General features: G+C 26.0%; 1 protein-coding gene across 4 annotated transcripts in view; it reads right to left on the bottom strand.

The window, feature by feature from the left end:
• The window catches only part of LOC129920074 (GTP-binding protein Di-Ras2-like), a 42845-nt gene extending 22897 nt beyond the window's left edge, over positions 1-19948 (bottom strand). Inside the window, exons 1-3 of one of the 4 annotated variants that reach the window (XM_056001246.1) lie at positions 19491-19947; positions 5909-5933; positions 5543-5794 (exon numbers count right to left, since the gene is read on the bottom strand). In XM_056001246.1, the coding sequence (XP_055857221.1) occupies positions 5543-5707 (165 nt within the window). In that variant the 5' untranslated portion in view covers positions 5708-5794; positions 5909-5933; positions 19491-19947. The other 3 variants (XM_056001261.1, XM_056001269.1, XM_056001253.1) reach the window with 3 other exon arrangements.
• Positions 19949-22400: the final 2452 nt, after the last annotated feature.

Below are 22400 nucleotides of genomic sequence, written 5' to 3'. Positions count from 1 at the left end.
AATTTAATTTAATTTAATTTAATTTAATTTAATTTAATTTAATTTAATTTAATTTAATTTAATTTAATTTAATTTAATTTAATTTAATTTAATTTAATTTAATTTAATTTAATTTAATTTAATTTAATTTAATTTAATTTAATTTAATTTAATTTAATTTAATTTAATTTAATTTAATTTAATTTAATTTAATTTAATTTAATTTAATTTAATTTAATTTAATTTAATTTAATTTAATTTAATTTAATTTAATTTAATTTAATTTAATTTAATTTAATTTAATTTAATTTAATTTAATTTAATTTAATTAATTTAATTTAATTTAATTTAATTTATTTAATTTAATTTAATTAATTTAATTTAATTTAATTTAATTTAATTTAATTTAATTTAATTTAATTTAATTTAATTTAATTTAATTTAATTTAATTTAATTTAATTTAATTTAATTTATTTAATTTAATTTAATTTAATTTAATTTAATTTAATTTAATTTAATTTAATTTAATTAATTTAATTTAATTTAATTTAATTTAATTTAATTTAATTTAATTTAATTTAATTTAATTTAATTTAATTTATTTAATTTAATTTAATTTAATTTAATTTAATTTAATTTAATTTAATTTAATTTAATTTAATTTAATTTAATTTAATTTAATTTAATTTAATTTAATTAATTTAATTTAATTTAATTTAATTTAATTTAATTTAATTTAATTTAATTTAATTTAATTTAATTTAATTTAATTTAATTTAATTTAATTTAATTTAATTTAATTTAATTTAATTTAATTAATTTAATTTAATTTAATTTAATTTAATTTAATTTAATTTAATTTAATTTAATTTAATTTAATTTAATTTAATTTAATTTAATTTAATTTAATTTAATTTAATTTAATTTAATTTAATTTAATTTAATTTAATTTAATTTAATTTAATTTAATTTAATTAATTTAATTTAATTTAATTTAATTTAATTTAATTTAATTTAATTAATTTAATTTAATTTAATTTAATTTAATTTAATTTAATTTAATTTAATTTAATTTAATTTAATTTAATTTAATTTAATTTAATTTAATTTAATTTAATTTAATTTATTTTATTTTAATTTAATTTAATTTAATTTAATTTAATTTAATTTAATTTAATTTAATTTAATTAATTTAATTTAATTTAATTTAATTTAATTTAATTTAATTTAATTTAATTAATTTAATTTAATTTAATTTAATTTAATTTAATTTAATTTAATTTAATTTAATTTAATTTAATTTAATTTAATTTAATTTAATTTAATTTAATTTAATTTAATTTAATTAATTTAATTTAATTTAATTTAATTTAATTTAATTTAATTTAATTTAATTTATTTAATTTAATTTAATTTAATTTAATTTAATTAATTTAATTTAATTTAATTTAATTTAATTTAATTTAATTTAATTTAATTTAATTTAATTTAATTTATTTAATTTAATTTAATTTAATTTAATTTAATTTAATTTAATTTAATTTAATTTAATTTAATTTAATTAATTTAATTTAATTTAATTAATTTAATTTAATTTAATTTAATTTAATTTTAATTTAATTTAATTTAATTTAATTTAATTTAATTTAATTTAATTTAATTTAATTTAATTTAATTTAATTTAATTTAAATTTAATTTTAATTTAATTTAATTTAATTTAATGTTAATTAATTTAAATTTAATTTAATTTAATTTAATTTAATTTAATTTAATTTAATTTAATTTAATTTAATTAATTTAATTTAATTTAATTTAATTTAATTTAATTTAATTTAATTTAATTTAATTTAATTTAATTTAATTTAATTTAATTTAATTTAATTTAATTTAATTTAATTTAATTTAATTTAATTTAATTTAATTTAATTTAATTTAATTTAATTTAATTTAATTTAATTTAATTTAATTTAATTTAATTTAATTTAATTAATTTAATTTAATTTAATTTAATTTAATTAATTTTAATTTAATTTATTAATTTAATTTAATTTAATTTAATTTAATTTAATTTAATTTAATTTAATTTAATTTAATTTAATTTAATTTAATTTAATTTAATTTAATTTAATTTAATTTAATTTAATTTAATTTAATTTAATTTAATTTAATTTAATTTAATTTAATTTAATTTAATTTAATTTAATTTAATTTAATTTAATTTAATTTAATTTAATTTAATTTAATTTAAAATTTAATTTAATTTAATTTAATTTAATTTAATTTAATTTAATTTAATTTAATTTAATTTAATTTAATTTAATTTAATTTAATTTAATTTAATTTAATTTAATTTAATTTAATTTAATTTAATTTAATTTAATTTAATTTAATTTAATTTAATTTAATTTAATTTAATTTAATTTAATTTAATTTAATTTAATTTAATTTAATTTAATTTAATTTAATTTAATTTAATTTAATTTAATTTAATTTAATTTAATTTAATTTAATTTAATTTAATTTAATTTAATTTAATTTAATTTAATTTAATTTAATTTAATTTAATTTAATTTAATTTAATTTAATTTAATTTAATTTAATTTAATTTAATTTAATTTAATTTAATTTAATTTAATTTAATTTAATTTAATTTAATTTAATTTAATTTAATTTAATTTAATTTAATTTAATTTAATTTAATTTAATTTAATTTAATTTAATTTAATTTAATTTAATTTAATTTAATTTAATTTAATTTAATTTAATTAATTTAATTTAATTTAATTTAATTTAATTTAATTTAATTTAATTTAATTTAATTTAATTTAATTTAATTTAATTTAATTTAATTTAATTTAATTTAATTTAATTTAATTTAATTTAATTTAATTTAATTTAATTTAATTTAATTTAATTTAATTTAATTTAATTTAATTTAATTTAATTTAATTTAATTTAATTTAATTTAATTTAATTTAATTTAATTTAATTTATTTAATTTAATTTAATTTAATTTAATTTAATTTAATTTAATTTAATTTAATTTAATTTAATTTAATTTAATTTAATTTAATTTAATTTAATTTAATTTAATTTAATTTAATTTAATTTAATTTAATTTAATTTAATTTAATTTAATTTAATTTAATTTAATTTAATTTAATTTAATTTAATTTAATTTAATTTAATTTAATTTAATTTAATTTAATTTAATTTAATTTAATTTAATTTAATTTATTGGGAACAAAAACTATTTAAATCGCTCAAAACACATTTTTTTTTATTTCATATGTTTTTAGCTGTCAAAAATGACAGATTGCGTTCGACTAACTTTGTAGTGCAAATTCGAATTCAAAAAGCTACTTGAAGTTCGACTACGTAGCACCTAGGTTTGTGAATGCGCCCAATAACGATGCCATGGCGCGTCTGTGGTTTTCTTATGTATTTCAGGGGCACATATTTTAGTGTGTACATTTGTGAAATCGTTTCCTACTGATTTGAAAAAAGCTTTCATAAGAGGGATGTACCAGTGGCGTAGATAGCTTTTTGCTAAGGGGGGGGGATAGATCTAGTTCGCAAAATTTTTTTTTTATGTTTTAATAATGCTTCTTTGTATTGTTTTTATTATCTTTAAATTGGAGAAAGTTCTTTCGGTAGTTGACGTAGAAACCAGCAGTGTAGCTAATATCTTTAATAAAATATAAATACCAGGACAACTTTTTTCGGTGCAGCTTTCGAGCGCTTTCAATGAGTTCATAGAGGAAGTATTTTTCTTTCAAATTTTTTTGTTAAAATTTCATATTTTTTCCAACTTGGCACTAGAACAAAAATTGTGACCAATTACCCCGTTTGTATGGCGATTTGAATCCGAATTGAATCAGGATTTAGGTCTATATATACCTGAATCGAATTGAATCCGGATTTGTCGATCCGATCCGACTCGGGGAGCTGAATCGAATCAAAAATATGCATATATACCAAACGAATTGAATACTCGAGATATAATTTATGGTGGAAATTGTGTGTGATTGTCTTCTTATTTGCAAATTTTACTGTATGTATGTATTTTATGATATCTAGTTTTACTTGCACTTTGTTTTTGGTTAGATTTTTCTATTTTACTGCAAATATATTTAAAAGAAAAATTGTGTTTTCGATTCTATTTCAATTCGATTCCTCGATCTGGTACCTGGATCGAAATTTCGATTCAGTTTCAATTCGATCTTTAAATCGGTCATACAAACGGGGTAAATATTTCTATAGTAAGTTGGAATAGGTGATCCCGTACATGATCGTATTTTTTTATTAAAAAAACAAAACCGACTTCCATGGATCAAAACTGGGTTTTATGGTTTTTCTAATAGTACTGAACTGAACCAGCTTTTCAATACCTACAAAAAGAATTATCAAAACTGGTTCACTCGGTCCAAAGTTATGAGGTGACAAACACAAAAAAAAGTACAGACGAATTGAATAACTCCTCCTTTTTGGAAGTCGGTAAAACAGTTAGGAAATCCCGATTGTTTAAATAATATTTCCTTTTTGGATGAAAACTATAAGGAAATCTTATTGTTTTTGTTCTATTTTATGTGGTCTAGTTTTTGGTAAAACTCAACAGTTTCATTAAATTTTTTAGCTGCTTTGTCTATTTCAGACGAAGAATCCTTAGAAAGAACCGGAAACCCTTCTAGTGTGTTTTCATGGTTTGTACATTTTTCTCCAAGGCCCATTACATAGAAATCGAGAAAAAGATTGAAAATAGTAACACGAAAATATTCTTTACTGTACTTTGAACCGAAGGGTTCGAACGATTCTTTTGTCGCTTCACTATTCTCTTATGTTTAACGCCTATATCAAGGATTTCAGCTAATTTTTACCATATACTTAATTTTAATTTTTAGTTGATCCCTTAAATCTTTAGCGAGCTCCATTGCTTGGACCAAGTCTAAATTCACTCTTTGAAACACCGACTTAATGGCAACGAAAGTTGGTAAACCATATTTATAACCTTTAAGCTAATCAAGAACTCGAAATCCATAGCGTTTTTTTTTTTCAAAGTGCGCTTCTTCAACTTATTTATTCATGACTGTTTATATCGATCCCAATGGGGGGGGGATATATCCCCCTGATCCCCCCCCCCCCCCCTATCTACGCCACTGGGATGTACCTACTGACAAATTTTGTTGGAAAGACTATAATGGATTTGAATGAAAGCTATAACTGGGCCGAACCCCAAAGACTTTAGCAGATACTCAACGTACTATTTTAATTAAACAGTTTTTGAAAAATTAATTTTCAAAATTTTGAAACATTTTTTTTTCAAAATTGTAGGCTTCTAAATCAGAAATAACAATTTTGATGCATTTCAATGATATATATATATATGAATTACAACTGGGCTCTAAGACCTGGAAAAATAACCAACATATCAAATAGGTATGGTATGAAACTTAAGTTTATAAAAAAAATGGTTTTAACTTGTTATAAGGTAGATATGAATAGTATACTGAACGGAAGAGTATTAAGTAAAGTATTAAGTAAATACTTGCTAGAAAACTTACCTTTAATGTTACGCCACCAACTTCATATTCTCTGTTGTATAAATCCTCTACAGTTGATCGATATTTGTCTGTATACGTTTTAAATAGGAAACGCTTTAGTATACTACTTTTTCCTACTCCAGCGCCACCTAGTATTACCAGTCTTATTCGTTCCAGATCTGACATTATATATAATTTATTTTGAACTTTTGGCCTTTTTTTACCTCATGAATTTGATTTAATAAATGCATTCGAACATTTAGTAGTTTAATGCTAATAAGTTCATGCTTTTGTTTGAAAATGTTAAACCTTGAAGGATTTTTATTATTTTCGTCCTTTTGATGTTATCAAAAGAATGCCCTCGTTTTGAAAATTTTGGCCTTGTACTTAAGTTATGTAACTCCTTTTATTCCTGAAAATAAGTGAAAAAAGTATAATGTTATTAAAAATAAGAACTTCTGTTCGTTTTTATTCAAAACAGTCTGCATACAAATAAATCTATCAATAGCAAGTTTATATAAAAGAAGATAAAACCGTGGAGTGCTATTAAATGAGAGGGTGGAAACTGAAGATAGGGGTGCAAAAGCCCCCTTTTTGGTTTTTTCAATATATCTCGTAAACAAAGCAAATTTTTGAGATATTGCACTTAACACATTTTGTAGAGAATTAAATTTTCTTTAACAATAATGTTTTTCAAAAATTGATAACAAAATTTCCTTACCAAAACAGTCAAAACAAACACACAAAATATCAAAAAAAAAATTCGATTTTTTGAAATTTTTTTACTTTTTTGGTTGTGTCTCTTATTTGGGCTGATAACAAAATTTCCTTACCAAAACAGTCAAAACAAACATACAAAATATCAAAAAAAAATTCGATTTTTTGAGTTTTTTTACTTTTTTGGTTGTGTCTCTTATTTGGGCTGAGATGAAAATAATTGTATTTAACCCTTCTTCAAAAAAACGCTATCAATTCTTGGTTGCTAAGTTATTGTACTTTCTCCTCAAATGTTTCTTTTTTACTTTTAAATGTTTTGACGAGTTAAATTTGAAATAATAGCCTATTTTTCAATGAAAAAAGTTACCGACAAAATTTTTGATTTTTGAAAAGTTTGGAATGCAATTATTTAGATTAAAACCTATTTTTTAAGATTATGTGGAAAAACTACACTTTTGTTTTAGAAAATATTAAGAAAAGTTGAAAAAAAACAAAAAAACGATTTTTAAGATCGATTTTCCCAGTAATACAGTAATATTGGGGAGAAATAATTTTTCATAGAAACCAAATTACTTTTTTTCAAATGGCCTTTAACCTTCTTAATTTGAATCCAGCATTAGAATAGCTCTAACGTAAAAAGTTTTTTAGATATTGAATTTTGAACGCCAAAACACTATTTTTGTGATATTTTGGCATGGCAATATCTCAAAAACGTGATGTGATAAAATTTTTCTGACTTCGGATTCGAGCTCAGCGCACAAAAAAAAACATTAGAAAAATATATTTTGATTTCTATAAAAAAAAAACTTTTTGACTAGTGAAATCGAACAAGGCATTCGATTTTGTCTGCCCTGTTAGAATACCATACCCTTTCATATATGTACCATTCATCCTAAATTTTCCAAGCACCCATATCCCATATGCTGCTAATAATTTTTTTATTTTCAAAAATATTGGCATTGGTCTATAAGCCTTTTACAAAAAACTATTTCATAAAATATCATATAAAAAAAACTAGATACAATCAAAGGTTTAAACAGTAATAAAACGGCAAATGGGCTTTTCTCTTAATGATGATTTGTTTAAAAATTCATCTGGATGTAAAAAAATGTCAAATGTCAAAAATAAATCCAAATCCATAAGTATTCACTGCTTAAATCCAATCTTAAATCCATTTTTTTAAAATCCAATCTCGTTATATCCAAATTAATTTAAACTGCTCTCTGGAGGTCTGTTTAACTTAATAAATCCAGATGTAAAATTAATTTTCACAGCGTTTAATTGATTTTTCGAGCATTTTGAAAAGGAAAAGTAAAGATAAATGCAAATTATACAAAATTTATTGAATAATCACATTATTTTTTTTTTTGAGTGAATAATATGAACAAAAAATTAAATCCTTGGATTTATTAAATTCAGATTAAAGTGATTAGATTTAAAATTAACTTAAATCCAACCTAAATCCAGAGTGAATGGTGTTAAAAACATATTAGTAAGTCCTTACAATTTTAAACTCCTAAAACGCGTTATGCTTTGCGTTTTATGTTTGGTTAATTTTCTTGAATTATTTTTTCAAATTTCTTTGTTTATTAAAAATTTTGAACATTTACAAAAATACACAAAACCCTTTTAATGAAAAGATACGAATTTAACCTGTACCCAGAACAGGATTAATCTTTAACAGCTGAAATTTCATCTTTTCACCTCTATAGTGTCTATATCCTTGAATACAAATTCAATTCTAAGTGGGCTTGAGGTCTTGTTTATAAATTTTTGTCTGTCTTTTCTCCGACGTCGACGTTTCGACCGTGTTTACAGTCTTCTTCATTATTTTTTTTAAGAAATTTTTTTTAAGAAATTAAATTAACATAAAGATAGGCAGACATTTATAAACATAAGACCTCAAGCCCACTTAGGATTGAATTTGTATTCAAAAAAAAAAAAAAAGGTCACGAAGATAGGAATTATTGTCTGCATACATCCTTGGCTAAATATTCAACTCAATTCACAAAAGGCCTTAATATCGAATTCAGATTAAAATCTATTTCTGATCCGAGACTGAACCGCGTTTGTACAACTGCCATAACAGGTCAGTGGGGTGCTGGACACGAATCTGAATTTGACCAAACAAATAATTCAGTATACAACTATAAGAATGACATTCCAAAATTGAACTCTTTTAGCAAAAACAATTTTTTTTAAAAGAAGAGACACTCAATCTATGTTTATCCGCTTTTGTGTATACGACTTATAGTTACCACTTATAAGAGGGTTGAAAATTCCATCCAAAGCGGTGTTTTTTGAAAAAAAAAATACTTTTTCAGATATTTTATTTTGTTCAAAGCCGCGAAAAATACGACTATGGTCGTCAGGTTTTGCTTTAAAATCTAGTTCGCTGCTGGTTCGCAAATTCCAAACGAAACTCAACGGAAAAATATTCTGCGATTTGTGTTTGCTTTAAGTTTATTGTTTTGCGGTGTAGTTTGTGATACTCTACAAGAGTCTACATGAATATTTTCCACCGGGATTTAGCAAGCATTCGCTGTCATGGTGGAGAACGACGAAAATCAAGCCCACTTTATCTGTTACGCGCCCAAAGTGTTTAACTACAATTTTTTACTAAAAGATTTTGATGCAATCCGTTAGATATATGTAAGTGAATACCCATACCCACTAAAATTCCCTTAAGCAGGAATTTCCTTTTTTTACAAAATACATCCTTTTCTAACCAGGGTTGTAAAAAATCATTTTAACTTGCAATATAGGACAATTTTAGAATTCGAAACAAAAAAATTGGACTCGAGATAACAAACAGACATGACATTACGATAGGGTGTCCATCTGGGACCTTACTAAAAAGAAAACATTTTACTCTCGAGTCGTCAAAAAAAGAGGACTTTTAAGAAAAAAAAAGAGAACAAAAAAGAGAGAAATTGAAAAAAATCACTAACATAAACAATACAAATATATTTTTCCTAAGCAGTTACTTATAAGTAGGGGACCTAGGATACAGGATCAGCTGATCAAACAGGACTTACTTTTAAAACGATACAAAATTTGTTTGTTTTTTTTTTTTTTCAAAGAAAAAAAGCGTCCATCACCTTAGTTATTATTAATTTTTAAATGGATGTTTAACATCTCTAGAGAAGTAAATTTTGAAATCACTTCACAAAAGTCCCTTTTTTTTGGAATATTTGGTTTTTAAAAAAAAACTTAACATAAACCCAAACCTCGAATCCACGCAATATCTATTTGTGACTAGAGAAAAAAAATTCTAAGTCGTCTTAATTGGCTTTTAACCAGTCAATATTTTCTGTCGACAATTTGCTAACCGATTTTTTAAAATCTAGTATCTATTAGAATAGCTCTTACGTGAAAAGTTTTTGAGATATTACCATGCAAGTACGTGCGACCCTAGTCGTGCATTTTATTTTTAATGTACATTAGAGCGGAGGGCCACTGCTGACACGCTCAACTCATCGAGCTAAGCAGTGAGCGTTTCTGCAGTGGCCGCCCGGTCTATATGTTTTTCATTACAAATTAAAGAAAATATGTACCTACTGCAAATAAAAAAATGCATTAAAAAAATATTCATTGCAAGTGCCAAAATTTGCATTAAACTTATGATTACAACAGAAAAATATTTGCATTAAAAAGAATTTTTTTTTGCAAGTGAAAATTTTTTAAAAATATCTGTATTGAAAATAAAATCTTTATTGATTATAATAATGATATAGGTCGTTTCAAATCAAAAGTCCAATGGAAAATTGAGCAAAAACAAAAAAAAAACTCATTCGTTTACTGGAAGTAAAGCATGTATTAGGCAGCTGAACTTTTTCTAAAATTACGATAAAATAATGAAGGACAGTTCTTGATATCTCTATTTTAATTAATTTATCCGTCTGTTAGATTCAATGGGTTAGCTTCAGAAAGCGGAGGCAAGTCTCCCGGGCTTGCATCACTCCATATCCGCCGGCAATACACAAAAACATTAAATTATTTATCTTTTGAAGGCAGTTGGGAAAACTTGCCGAAGATATTGTTATAAGACTAGGTGAAGATGGACTAGAAATGTCCAGTTTATATGATAGCAATTCATAACCTCAAATTCTTGTCACATCTTTTCATTTGTATAATTGGGCAGTGAATATCTTATTTTTATTTTTCAATCAATTTGGAGTCGTCACCATAGAAATCATTGGGCAGGTTCAGAAACGTTAGGGACTAAATATTTAGGTAATTTCTCGGTCTCTGATTGGTCAGCTGTCAAAAAAAAATCCTTCCAATTTAGGTAATTTTATTGGAAAGCTGACTGGAAAGTTAGGCAAGAAAATTTTCCCTAAAAATTTAGGAAAGATTTTTTTGTCAACATGACAGCAGATTGTTTTTATTTAAAGAATTAATTTAGCAAAATTAAATTTATTTGTGTGAAAAAACGAGTTAAAAGTGCATTATCGGTTTAATCCAGTCAAATAAGGGTTTAACCTCGGAATGAATGTTAGTAGAAATTTTTTTTGTTCAATATCTTCCTTTTGCCATTATATAACATATCTCAAAAGTCTAGAAAAATCTCATGTCCGCTTGTCGCGATTTCAAGGTCAAATCGCGAAATGGAGATTTTCAAAATTAGCAAAAATAGGCTATGGTATTATATACACATATGATACATGATTTCAAGGTATTTTTTAATGCTGATTCCAAAAAATCTAAAATCAAGACAATCTGACGTCTATGGAAGAAGTTATACCTGTTTTTCATCTGTCAACTCATATTATTATAACAGTTGCAAACTTACTGCCGAAAAAACCTTAAAAGTTATGGTAGAGGAACCAAATTTTGCATGAAGATTTTATAATCCATCATTATTAAAAATCAAAACAATCCATTACAAAAAATATATATACCTACGAAATAATGGTATTTTTTGATAGAGGGGCAAATTTTAGGATATGCACTAAAAAGATTCTTATTCATCTTAGGAATAAGTGCTAATAGGCTAATTTTTTTCATTTTAATCTTTGTTTGGATATTCTTTAACTACCCTCAAAAATCTAAAAAAAAATCTCATGTCCGCAAGTTCTGATTTTGGAGGTTAAACTAAGTTAGGTGCAGACTTAAAAGAATTAGCAAGAAAAGTTTAAATTTGTATATGTATACCAACATAAGCGACATGATAAGGGTATTTTTTAACACTTATTCCAAAAAAACTCACAATAAGTCAACCTGACCATCCCTAAAAAGTAATGCACCTTATTCATGTTGATCTGACACAAATATCTGAAGTGTTGTTTTTCAATTTTTTAAAATCTGCACCTTATCTTCAAACCAGGAAAATTAAGACTTGCGGACATGAGATTTTTTTTAGATTTTTGACATAAGATATAGAATATCCAAACAAAGATAGAAACAAAAAAATTAGCCTATTGGCACTCATTCCAAGATTGTACCAGGATGTTTTTTAGTGCATATCCCAAAATGTCCCCTTTTTTCGAAAAATACCAATTTTTCATAGATATGAATGTTTTTTTCATTGCATTTTTTTTGATTCATAATAATAATGGATATGAAAACCTTCATGCAAAATTTGGTTCCTCTACCATAACTTTTAAGGGTTTTTCGGTAGTAAGTTTGCAACTTGTATAATAATATGGGTTGACAGATGAAAAACAGGTATAACTTTTTCCAGAGACGTCAGATTGTTTTGATTTTAGATTTTTTGGAATCAGCATTAAAAAATACCTTGAAATCATGTATCATATGTGTATATAATACCATAGCCTATTTTTGCTAATTTTGAAAATCTCCATTTCGCGATTTGACCTTGAAATCGCGACAAGCGGAGATGAGATTTTTCTAGACTTTTGAGATATGTTATATAATGGCAAAAGGAAGATATTGAGCAAAAAAAATTTCTACTAACATTCATTCCGAGATTTACCCCTTTTTTCTCCTTATTTTACTGTATTAGTTATAATTAATATTATTTATTTACTATTATTTGGTGTCTGCCGCATGCGGTCTCTAAAATTCTCAAGTAAATTTCGAAATTTCACAATAATGGCGTATCCGAACTAATTTAGTCAATTTACTCAAATTTCCGTTCAGAAAATGACGTTGCCTAAATATTTAGTCCCTAATATTTCCTGAACGTGCCCATTAATAAACTAATTCAGATTTTTCGTTTGTTTATTTTTTTCTCTAGCATTTATTTCATTCAAACAAGCATGATTTGTTGTTATTTTTGAGTTGATTTGTCGCAATGAGCCAGTAAAATTGAGTTTTTTGTTTATTTTTTCTCAATTTTATTGGAAGGGAGAAAATAAACTCAGAGTCAGGACTCTTGATTTGAAACGACTATAGGTGTGTTTTTTCTATTACTTAGTAGCTAGTACCTACGCTACTCATTTTTGTATTTCAACGAGAAACAAAAACAAACGAAACTGTGTAATATTTCTTCAGTAAACGAATACTGAGGTCTGAGGATAAAATACTTATATTGAAATCCGGGCAGCGCTCGAATCAATAAAGAAAGGAGAATGGGCAATTTTGTATGGAACTTGGACGTTCCGCGGCCAAGAACGATTTTGTTATTTTTTGATGTAGTTAAGTCTAACATACATTGTACAGAAGTTTTATCCTTCTAACGTTCCTGACAAGCGGATAAAATGCATTTTTGCATTTGAAAGTTAATGCAAGTTGTCTCAATGTTGAAAATTGAACGTGTATTTTAAGTGCAAGATATGATAATCTGTCATTTTCCCTGAGCCTGAAGACCTTTATCTTGGATATCCAACCAATAGAACCCAAAATATTGGCTTTTTAAAACATCAATTTCGAGTCTATTTTAAGACTTTTTTTTCCAATTTTTTGTTTGTTTTTTCCTCAAAAACAAAATAGCCCAGTAATTTTAGACATTTTTTACCCCAATCTGCGGAAAAATTCCTACTGGGCTCGATTTTGGTATAGACCTTCGTTACGGCGTTGTTATGAAGATGTGAAAAATCGACATTGATATCGTGTCCGCGTTAAGAGTTATAGGGGTCAAAAGGTCACAAAAACTGGTTTTTCACGATTTTCAGCAAAACGGTAAGTCTTATCAAAAAATTTTCAATGCAAGAATTGTAGAACAGATTATTATATTTAAAAAGTGTCATGACACTTTTTTTCCTAAGACCCACCGTTTCTTAGGTATAACGATTCAAAAAGTTGAAGTTTGGTTGTAATCGTCATAATCCTATTCCTGAAAAAAAAAACTCCTAACTGAAAAGTTCCTGAAATTTCATTATTTTTTTAGCTTGAATTTCGTTCCTCAACTGTTAAGAATATGGGGAAACCAAAAAAAAAATGGAAATTTTCGCCATTTTTCCGATTGGGACCCTTCTCCCGAAACCATTTCCCTGGGAATTTTTGTTTAGAATATGTCTGAAAATATACAGGGTGTGCAATAGAGAATGGACAACCCTAAAACGGCTTATAGCTACACTTATGATTGTTCTAAAAACAGATAGAAAAAAATTCTGTCGCAACCAGTTCATAAAATATGGACTTTTTTTCGTTCAGTGTATTTTAAATTTTATCATCTTATGTTTTCGTTCACTACAACCACGAATGAATGAATTTTATTTATTTCTTTTTTTTATAATTTTCTACAATAATAGGATGAGTACATAAACACTTTAAAAATTTCATAGCTATTGCACATTTTCGTAAAAAAAATTTTGAAATCTGTTTTTTGATGCAAAATGTAAAAAAGGTATTTTATGAAAAATTTTAAACACCTGTGGTATAAAATAAATCTATGGAAACCTAGGTGGCCAACTTTCTTAAAAATATTCTCCTTATACCAGAATATTTTTAAGAAAGTTGGCCACCTAGGTTTCTATAGATTTATTTTATACCACAGGTGTTTAAAATTTTTCATAACATACTTTTTTTACATTTTGCATCAAAAAACAGATTTCAAAATTTTTTTTACGAAAATGTGCAAGCTATGAAATTTTTAAAGTGTTTATGTACTCATCCTATTATTGTAGAAAATTATAAAAAAAAGAAATAAATAAAATTCATTCATTCGTGGTTGTAGTGAACGAAAACATAAGATGATAAAATTTAAAATACACTGAACGAAAAAAAGTCCATATTTTATGAACTGGTTGCGACAGAATTTTTTTCTATCTGTTTTTAGAACAATCATAAGTGTAGCTATAAGCCGTTTTAGGGTTGTCCATTCTCTATTGCACACCCTGTATATTTTCAGACATATTCTAAACAAAAATTCCCAGGGAAATGGTTTCGGGAGAAGGGTCCCAATCGGAAAAATGGCGAAAATTTCCATTTTTTTTTGGTTTCCCCATATTCTTAACAGTTGAGGAACGAAATTCAAGCTAAAAAAATAATGAAATTTCAGGAACTTTTCAGTTAGGAGTTTTTTTTTTTCAGGAATAGGATTATGACGATTACAACTAAACTTCAACTTTTTGAATCGTTATACCTAAGAAACGGTGGGTCTTAGGAAAAAAAGTGTCATGACACTTTTTATATATAATAATCTGTTCTACAATTCTTGCATTGAAAATTTTTTGATAAAACTTACCGTTTTGCTGAAAATCGTGAAAAACCAGTTTTTGTGACCTTTTGACCCCTATAACTCTTAACGCGGACACGATATCAATGTCGATTTTTCACATCTTCATAACATCGCCGTCATTAAGCTGCATACCAAAATTCAGCCCAGTAGGAATTTTTCCGCAGATAAAACCTAAAATTACTGGACTAAAATCTTGAAGTGGTTGGCTTAAAAAGCTTATATTTTCAATTCCATTGGTCGGATATTCAAGATTGAGGATTTAAATCATAGAAAAAATGACATAAAATCATATTTCATAATTTAATTAAAATACTCATTCAATTTGCCCTTTGCATATTGCTCGATGCATTAACAACACTAATATTGCAATATCTTCCATTCCAAATGCAATACAACGAAACGGCCAAAGTAAAAATTTTTCCTACGTTATAGTTCTTTCATTTGGTACCAATTTCATTACTGGCCGCCAAACGTCCAATATGCCCATTCTCCTTTTATGTCAAACAGAAAAATTATTTATTAGACTTTTGTTTTAGAATTTTGTGCAAATAAAACTTTTCAAGATGCCAAAAAGGTTTGTATTTTAATAATTTTTAATTAAATAATTTGAATTTAATTAATAAATTTGAAATTTAGGCTATCAAAACGTTGGACAAAAGAAGAAACGAAGGCAGAGTTATTTGAACTTAACCTCGAAAAAAGTGTTCAAAATTAAATTCATTACCATCTTCATCGCTTGAAGAGTAAAGTAGTTGCAAAAGTATCTGTACCGATAACAAAATTAATATTTTCAAAAACTTATCTTGAGATTTCTTACGTTTTTTTTTTCGTTATCCAATTATTGTCGTGTTTGAGGAAATATTATCAAATTGGATATCTTCAATGACAGTTTAAATAAGATATTTTAAAATGTGTATAAAGTGAGTATAACAGTTTTTTCTATTTTTAAAGTTAGTTGATAATATGAGTAGTAGAAAAAACACGCCTTATAATAAAAAATAATTATTATTAAAAAAAGATTCTGCATTGGAAAAAAAAATCAACGCAAAATGTGTGCGGTAAATTTTTTTTTTATTTTTATTCGTCGATTTTTTTACAATTTTGGCTATTTGACCATGCATCAGCTATTTTCTATAATATTGAACCAAAGGTCAAATAGCCAAAATTGTAAGAAATTTGACAGATAAATATTTAATGCACACATTTTGTATTCATATTTTTTTTTAATGGAGAAAATTTTGTATCTGTAATAAAGTTTTTTTTTGATGTAAAATATTGTTATTTGTAATAAATTTTTTGTTTATTGCAAATATTCTTCAGTTGCAATATAAATATTTTCCATGCAAAATTTTTTCAATTGCAATAAATATTTTTTTAATGCGTTTTTTTTATTTGCAATAAATATTTTTTTTTTCAAATGCATTTTTTTCAATTGTCGTATTTTATGAGCAAGTGATAACCAAGGGGTTTATCTCAGCTATGAGATAGACAAAGAGGAGCTCAGGAGTGCCAATTCCACCAGCTCCGTGAAGTTAGAACCGCGACCTCAAAATTTTTGAACCAAACTTGTCTAATTCATCTATCCACCGTTTGTCCATGTTTGTACACTCAAAGTTTTCGTTTGTCGAACCTTCAAAAAAATTTTAGAGCAAATTCTTTTTTTTTTATAGGAAGTCTGAAAAATGAAAAATCGTCTAAAACGCTCAAATTTTGAGATAGACGTTTAAAACCAACTGCAATTGTTTTTCCACCTCGAGTTCTTTACACATACTAAAAATTATCGTTTTTCCACCTCTCGCGGGGGTTTAGGCCCGTTTAGGAGCAATTCAAAAAACAAATTTTGCACTGAAAAATTAAAATTCCCCTAAAATCCCAAAAACTCAAATTTGCTGTCGTGTGTCCACACCGAGTTCTTTACGTAAACCAAAAATCATTTTTTGTCCACCCTCTGCTTAGGAGATATTCCAAAATGATTTTTTTAGCAACTCTCAAAAAAATACGCATACACCACAGTGTACCTACTGAAAATTAATTTTATTTCAAAAATTCAAACCGCAATCGTTTGTCCACCTCGAGAAATTGATACAAACAAAAAATCATCGTTTGTCCCCCCTTCGTTTAGGAGATATTCAAAAAACAAAATTTGTACTGAAAAATTCTAAGTCCCCTATTTTTTCAAAAATTCAAATTTCTGTCGTTTTTCCACCTCGAGTTCTTCACCTATATACCAAAAATCTTCGTTTGTCCATCCTACGTTTAGGAGATATTCAAAAATTTTAGCACTTATTCTTATTCAAATAACTTAGCACCTTAATTAACAGACTAACTATAAACTATAAAAACTATACATGTTTTGAGGTCGCAGTTCTGGCTTCACGGAGCTAATTCCACCTTAATCGGTAAAAAAAAAATTCTTCGTTCGTTCGGCATCATTAAATTTATTTTGTTTTTTAAGGTAGCTTACTTTTATCTGTCCGTGTTGTAAGTTTGGTCAAGTATTTTTTTACCTGAGTTTTGTTTTTTGGTTTTGAGATTTTTGTTATTTTGTGATACATGTGGCTTGATTTTATAGCCGGATTTTAGGTTGGCGGTTCAAAAAGAACCCATCCCAAAGCCGACGAGCTCAGTGAATCGGATAAGCATGCCTGACCTGGCCCATCCATAGTTTTGTAAAGGATCTGAACCTAAAGGATGGAAGGGTAAGGGTTACGGTTCTATGGTACCCTATTTTTCTTTTCCGATCTGAGTATTTAAGTATAAAATATACTTAAATTGAAAGAAAAGGTATTCTTTTGTTATGTTTAATTTAATTGTGAAGCGACAAGAGGTCCTACAAGTCAGGACAAATCAGGACAGCAAAAAACAAAAACACACATGAAATCGAAAATTATGTAACAAAAAATAAAAAGAATTAAATGGGCGATTGGTAAATTATTTCAATGATTCCAGTTGAACAATCAACTTTTGCTGAAAACCGGACCATCGGCAAATTTCAGGAAATTGTAAAGCTGATGAACTTGTCAATTGATACCTTTATTACCAAATATAGATAACTTTAATACCAAATAAGGTCAACATCATTATAACAAGATGCTGAAAATAAAACAAACTTTAGGTGGAATAATATCACCACATGCATAGCGACAAAGCAAATCTGACCAGTAACTGGAAGCTCTATAAATAGAATGTCTCTAATCAGATCACAAATCGACTGCGTTAGGTGTCATAACAGGACACTGTCTAATAAAATAAATAGGTAAATCAAGCACGCACCACGCTTTGTAATCTATTTTAACGATATCTGTAGAAGATACATGGATGATGGATATGTGGAATCGGTTTCTCACATTCTCTGTAAATGTCCTGCGTTATTCGAAAACGTTATTTATTTAGGAGAATCTCAAGCAATCTTGCTCGCTTCATTAGGAGCTCCAAATAATTCAACGATTAGGAAGAGAGTATTAAAGGTTTATTGAGGTATCACAACGACTAATCATGGTCTAACTAAGTACATCGGCTATCCTACGGATAGCCTTGTTAACCTAACCTAACCTAACCTAAACCTATGATTTATTTACTTCTTTTGTGTGGATTTCTTTAGAAATTGTTCGATTTTTATTAAATGTATGAAATGTAAGATATTTAATTTTTTAAAACCACCATAAAAAATGATATTCTTCATTAAAAAAAAATCAAATTTGTAGTATATCGCTTAAAAGAAACTGTCTTTTGATGGATGTTTAAATAAATGCACTAGAAGCTTAGCAATCTTAGCAATTTTAAATAAAGAAATGAAAGCATCACAAAACTGGTTGTGATTTTTTCGTAGTACAGAAATGTACTCAATTACCTAAGTTATTCTCAAATTTAGTTGTGTGCCTGTAAAATAAACATCATCATTTTTATCCATTTAAAGGGTTAAGGCCCAATTTATTCAAACTCTTTTTTTAAATGTCCCCTTTTAGAGTTTAAATATAAGGGAGAGTGAAGAAATTGAGCCTTAGGCAATCATGGGTGTCTAATATTTAAGATTTCGTTGAGTTTTAACATTAGCTACAAAATTAGCTACAATAGAGTAGATTTTTTTTAACCGAGAATGATTTGATATTTATTTTTATTAAATAAAACATATTTCTAACAATTTATAAAAAGTTACACAGTGTCTAAATAAAAAAAATCTAATGAATATGACTGTAAATGTGTAATAAATACTATTGATGACTAAGCCTCTTAATCCCCTGAAATGATCGAAATCAATTGAAATTGTAACACATCATCAGTGATTCACTAAAGCAGTTAGGTAAATCACGACATTTTTCGAACGAAGACGAATTAAGAAACGGAATGTCGGGACAAAATCAGGACAGTGTCCAAGTGTCGAGACTGTCCCAACAACACCGGGACATCTGACAACCCTACTTACAAGGTGTAGACCACTCCTTCTTTCCTTCACAAGGTTTATTCGTAACTTTGGCATGAATTTCTTATGATGGTTCCGTTGCTTTGGATATTGTATTTTCTTCTTCGCCAGAATTAAAAGTATTATTCAATACCTAAAAAAACGAGCCATATCTATAATCCTAACTACTTTAACCTCTTGTACTGTGTTTTCCTACAATAACGATTTAAACGATATGTATAAATTTATCAATGTTTCATACTTACACTTAAGTATAAGATTGAGTTATCCAAATAATTTTCTTTTATTACATTCGCATGAAACACAATGAAATACAACATATGAAAGAATTATTTTTCAAGTAAATATTCAATTCTTCGAATCACATTTAGAAACTTCTTATTTACAATGAACCAAAAACACTATATGATTTGACCAAATTCTTCACTTTTGAGCCAATGTATACCTCCAGGATTTAGCTATGCACGGAGATTTCTTCACAACAAACAATTGCAAAAATTTTAAATAATGCTACGAAAATCACTTTCGAGAAAGAATTAACTAACACAATATTATTTCCTTTGCGGCCGCAATATGGATTGGAAGGTTTTAGAAAAAAAAAATCGCTTCAAGCAAGTGCAACAACTGAACAGATAACATGCAGCACTTGCTCAATTAATCTTTAAAAATATCTCGATAATAATTATCGCAGTGATTGCTTCCGAACAGGACGTATTAAAATTACAGACTGGACAAGGAACAAGCAATAACAGTCTGCATGACTGTTGTTTACAAAACAAATTATCGTAAACGTATCAACAAGGAGCTGAGATGAATAAGATTCACTATGTTGGAGAAATTTCGAAAAGTATTTCCAGTTCTATGCAGCGCATGTCCAATTTTGTTCAGGGTTACTTTTAAAGTTCGAAAATATATTTTTTTTAGAACCAACATTTTGCTAGCTGGAGAAGGTTTTGGGGAAAGAAGTTGGTAACGTTTTCACTCAAATATTTTCGAGTTCGAAAACGTGGGCAGCAATAGAAATGTTTTAAAGGAGAAGAGAAAAAAATATGAAAAAATGTAGTTTGCATTTCTTACAAATTGGGCTAAGAACTTATCTACTTCGAACTCATTAATGTTTTTATTATAATGAAAAACTACATAGGTATAGGTACCTTACAAAAAAAAAAAATATTATGTTGCCAAATGTAAATTCATTTTATTAGGATGTTGATTTCATTTTTCTCTGGATTTTGTGTTGTGAAGATTCATTAAAAACACATTCGATTATTGCTTTGCATTTTAATAAATAAGGAATGACACGTTTACGAAAACTCATTCCGTTTATAAGAAGTAGGTACATAAATATATATTTTCATCTTGTAGATACGTTTCGAAGAAATTTCTAACTTATTGATCAAGGAGTTAGGCAAGAAAGAAGTTTGATGGACATTGCTTGCGTTGTTGTTAGTTAATCCCATTTAAGAGATGCGTTCTTGTCCACTATCAATTTAAATAATAATTAGTAATTGGAAAATTTGCCAAGGCAGGCCATTCAAGTCTTATAACCGAAAAATTTTGTCTTGATTATGATATGTCTAGCCTGAAAGGCTAACTCATCACGACACGAATAATCGATTTTTGATTTTAACAACGAAAATCTCATTTAATAGTTATCGCCGTGTTTTATTTTACGGAGTTAACATTTTATGCTGTAAACAAGAAACGATTACTTTGGGGAGAGTACGATAACTTTGGCGACAAGAATTGATTGCTGGTTTTTGTAGAGGGATTCAATACAATCATTTTTTACTACCGTGTAGGGAGGGTCTATCTATTCCCCTCTAGGCTGGAGGGGGGGGGGGGGGTAGATAAAAAATCAATTAAAATTAAAAAAATAGTATTAAATAATCATTTTTATCAAAAAAACAAAACCGACTTGCATGGATCTGTGTTTTATGCTTTTTCTCATAGTTTCTACAGCCGAAATTGAACGAAATTGAAATTGCCACACTGCAGGCACTAGGTCCAATACATAAAGAATTATCAGCATTGGTTCACTCAGTCCAAAGTTATGAGGTAGCAAACATAAAATCCAACATAAATCCAGTCTTAATAAATCCAAATATATTTAAACTGCTCTCTGGAGGTCTGTTTAACTTTATAAATCCAGGATGTAAAATTCACTTGTTTGTAAGACAACAGATTGTATCTTTATCTATTTATTTTTTATATAATTAATATGTTATATATTTATTTTAATTTTTATAAAAGTTTGTAAAATCATATTTGTAAAGAAAAAAAGAATCTAATCTAAAATCTAAATCTAAAAATAAACCACGGCTTATATGAGAATTCTAACTCAAATTTAATAAAGAGAACTAAGGAGTTCTCTGTAAAAAAAAATCTTAAAACAAACAACACAGACTGGAGGAATAAAAGATACAAAAATGGCAATATGAGGGAACCGGGCGGAAACAGCTCCGATTTTGATGCAAAAATATAATATTTAGAGAGTTTTTTTTGTCACTCACAAATTCTCCACGAATACAGAATTTTGAAAACAAAAATATGATAGCAAAATTTTCACTTTTTCAAATTTTATATTAATAATATATAAATTAATTATTTTTCGAAATTGTATTACTTTTTCAAAATTTGTATCTTTCAACATTTTTTGAAAATATTTACTGTAAGTTTAATTCAGAAGAGAAAAAGTTCCTATGTATGTACCTACCTTACCTATTACAGTTTATAAAATAAAATAAAAAAGTAATTCATATTTAACAAGGAAAAGTTAAAATTCACAAACCTTATACTAAACCGCATTCCCTGTACCTACCTTAAGCGTTCCCGAATTCTAGAATATTTGAAGTTCTGAATAGTGGAAGGGTTTCCATATATGTACGCTAAGGCGAAATTTGGCTGATACCAATTGGAAAATGATTTTGAAGATGTTCGTGACTTCATAAAAATGTGTGCAATATTTAAACTTACTTCAGAGGCCTCTGAATGTTTCTTTCTTAAAAAAGATAAGAATTGGTCCTTTTTCATTTTAAATAGGTTTATCTAACGTAGATGGCGCGCGTCGAGTGTATAGTTTTAAGAGAAAAATAAAATTCTGAATTTATATCTGAAATCGTATATTGCATTTGCAAAACATGAGGAAGAGAATT

Source organism: Episyrphus balteatus, chromosome 1, assembly GCF_945859705.1.
Source record: "Episyrphus balteatus chromosome 1, idEpiBalt1.1, whole genome shotgun sequence".
Taxonomy (NCBI): domain Eukaryota; kingdom Metazoa; phylum Arthropoda; class Insecta; order Diptera; family Syrphidae; genus Episyrphus; species Episyrphus balteatus.
This window is presented reverse-complemented; position numbering and strand designations above follow the sequence as displayed.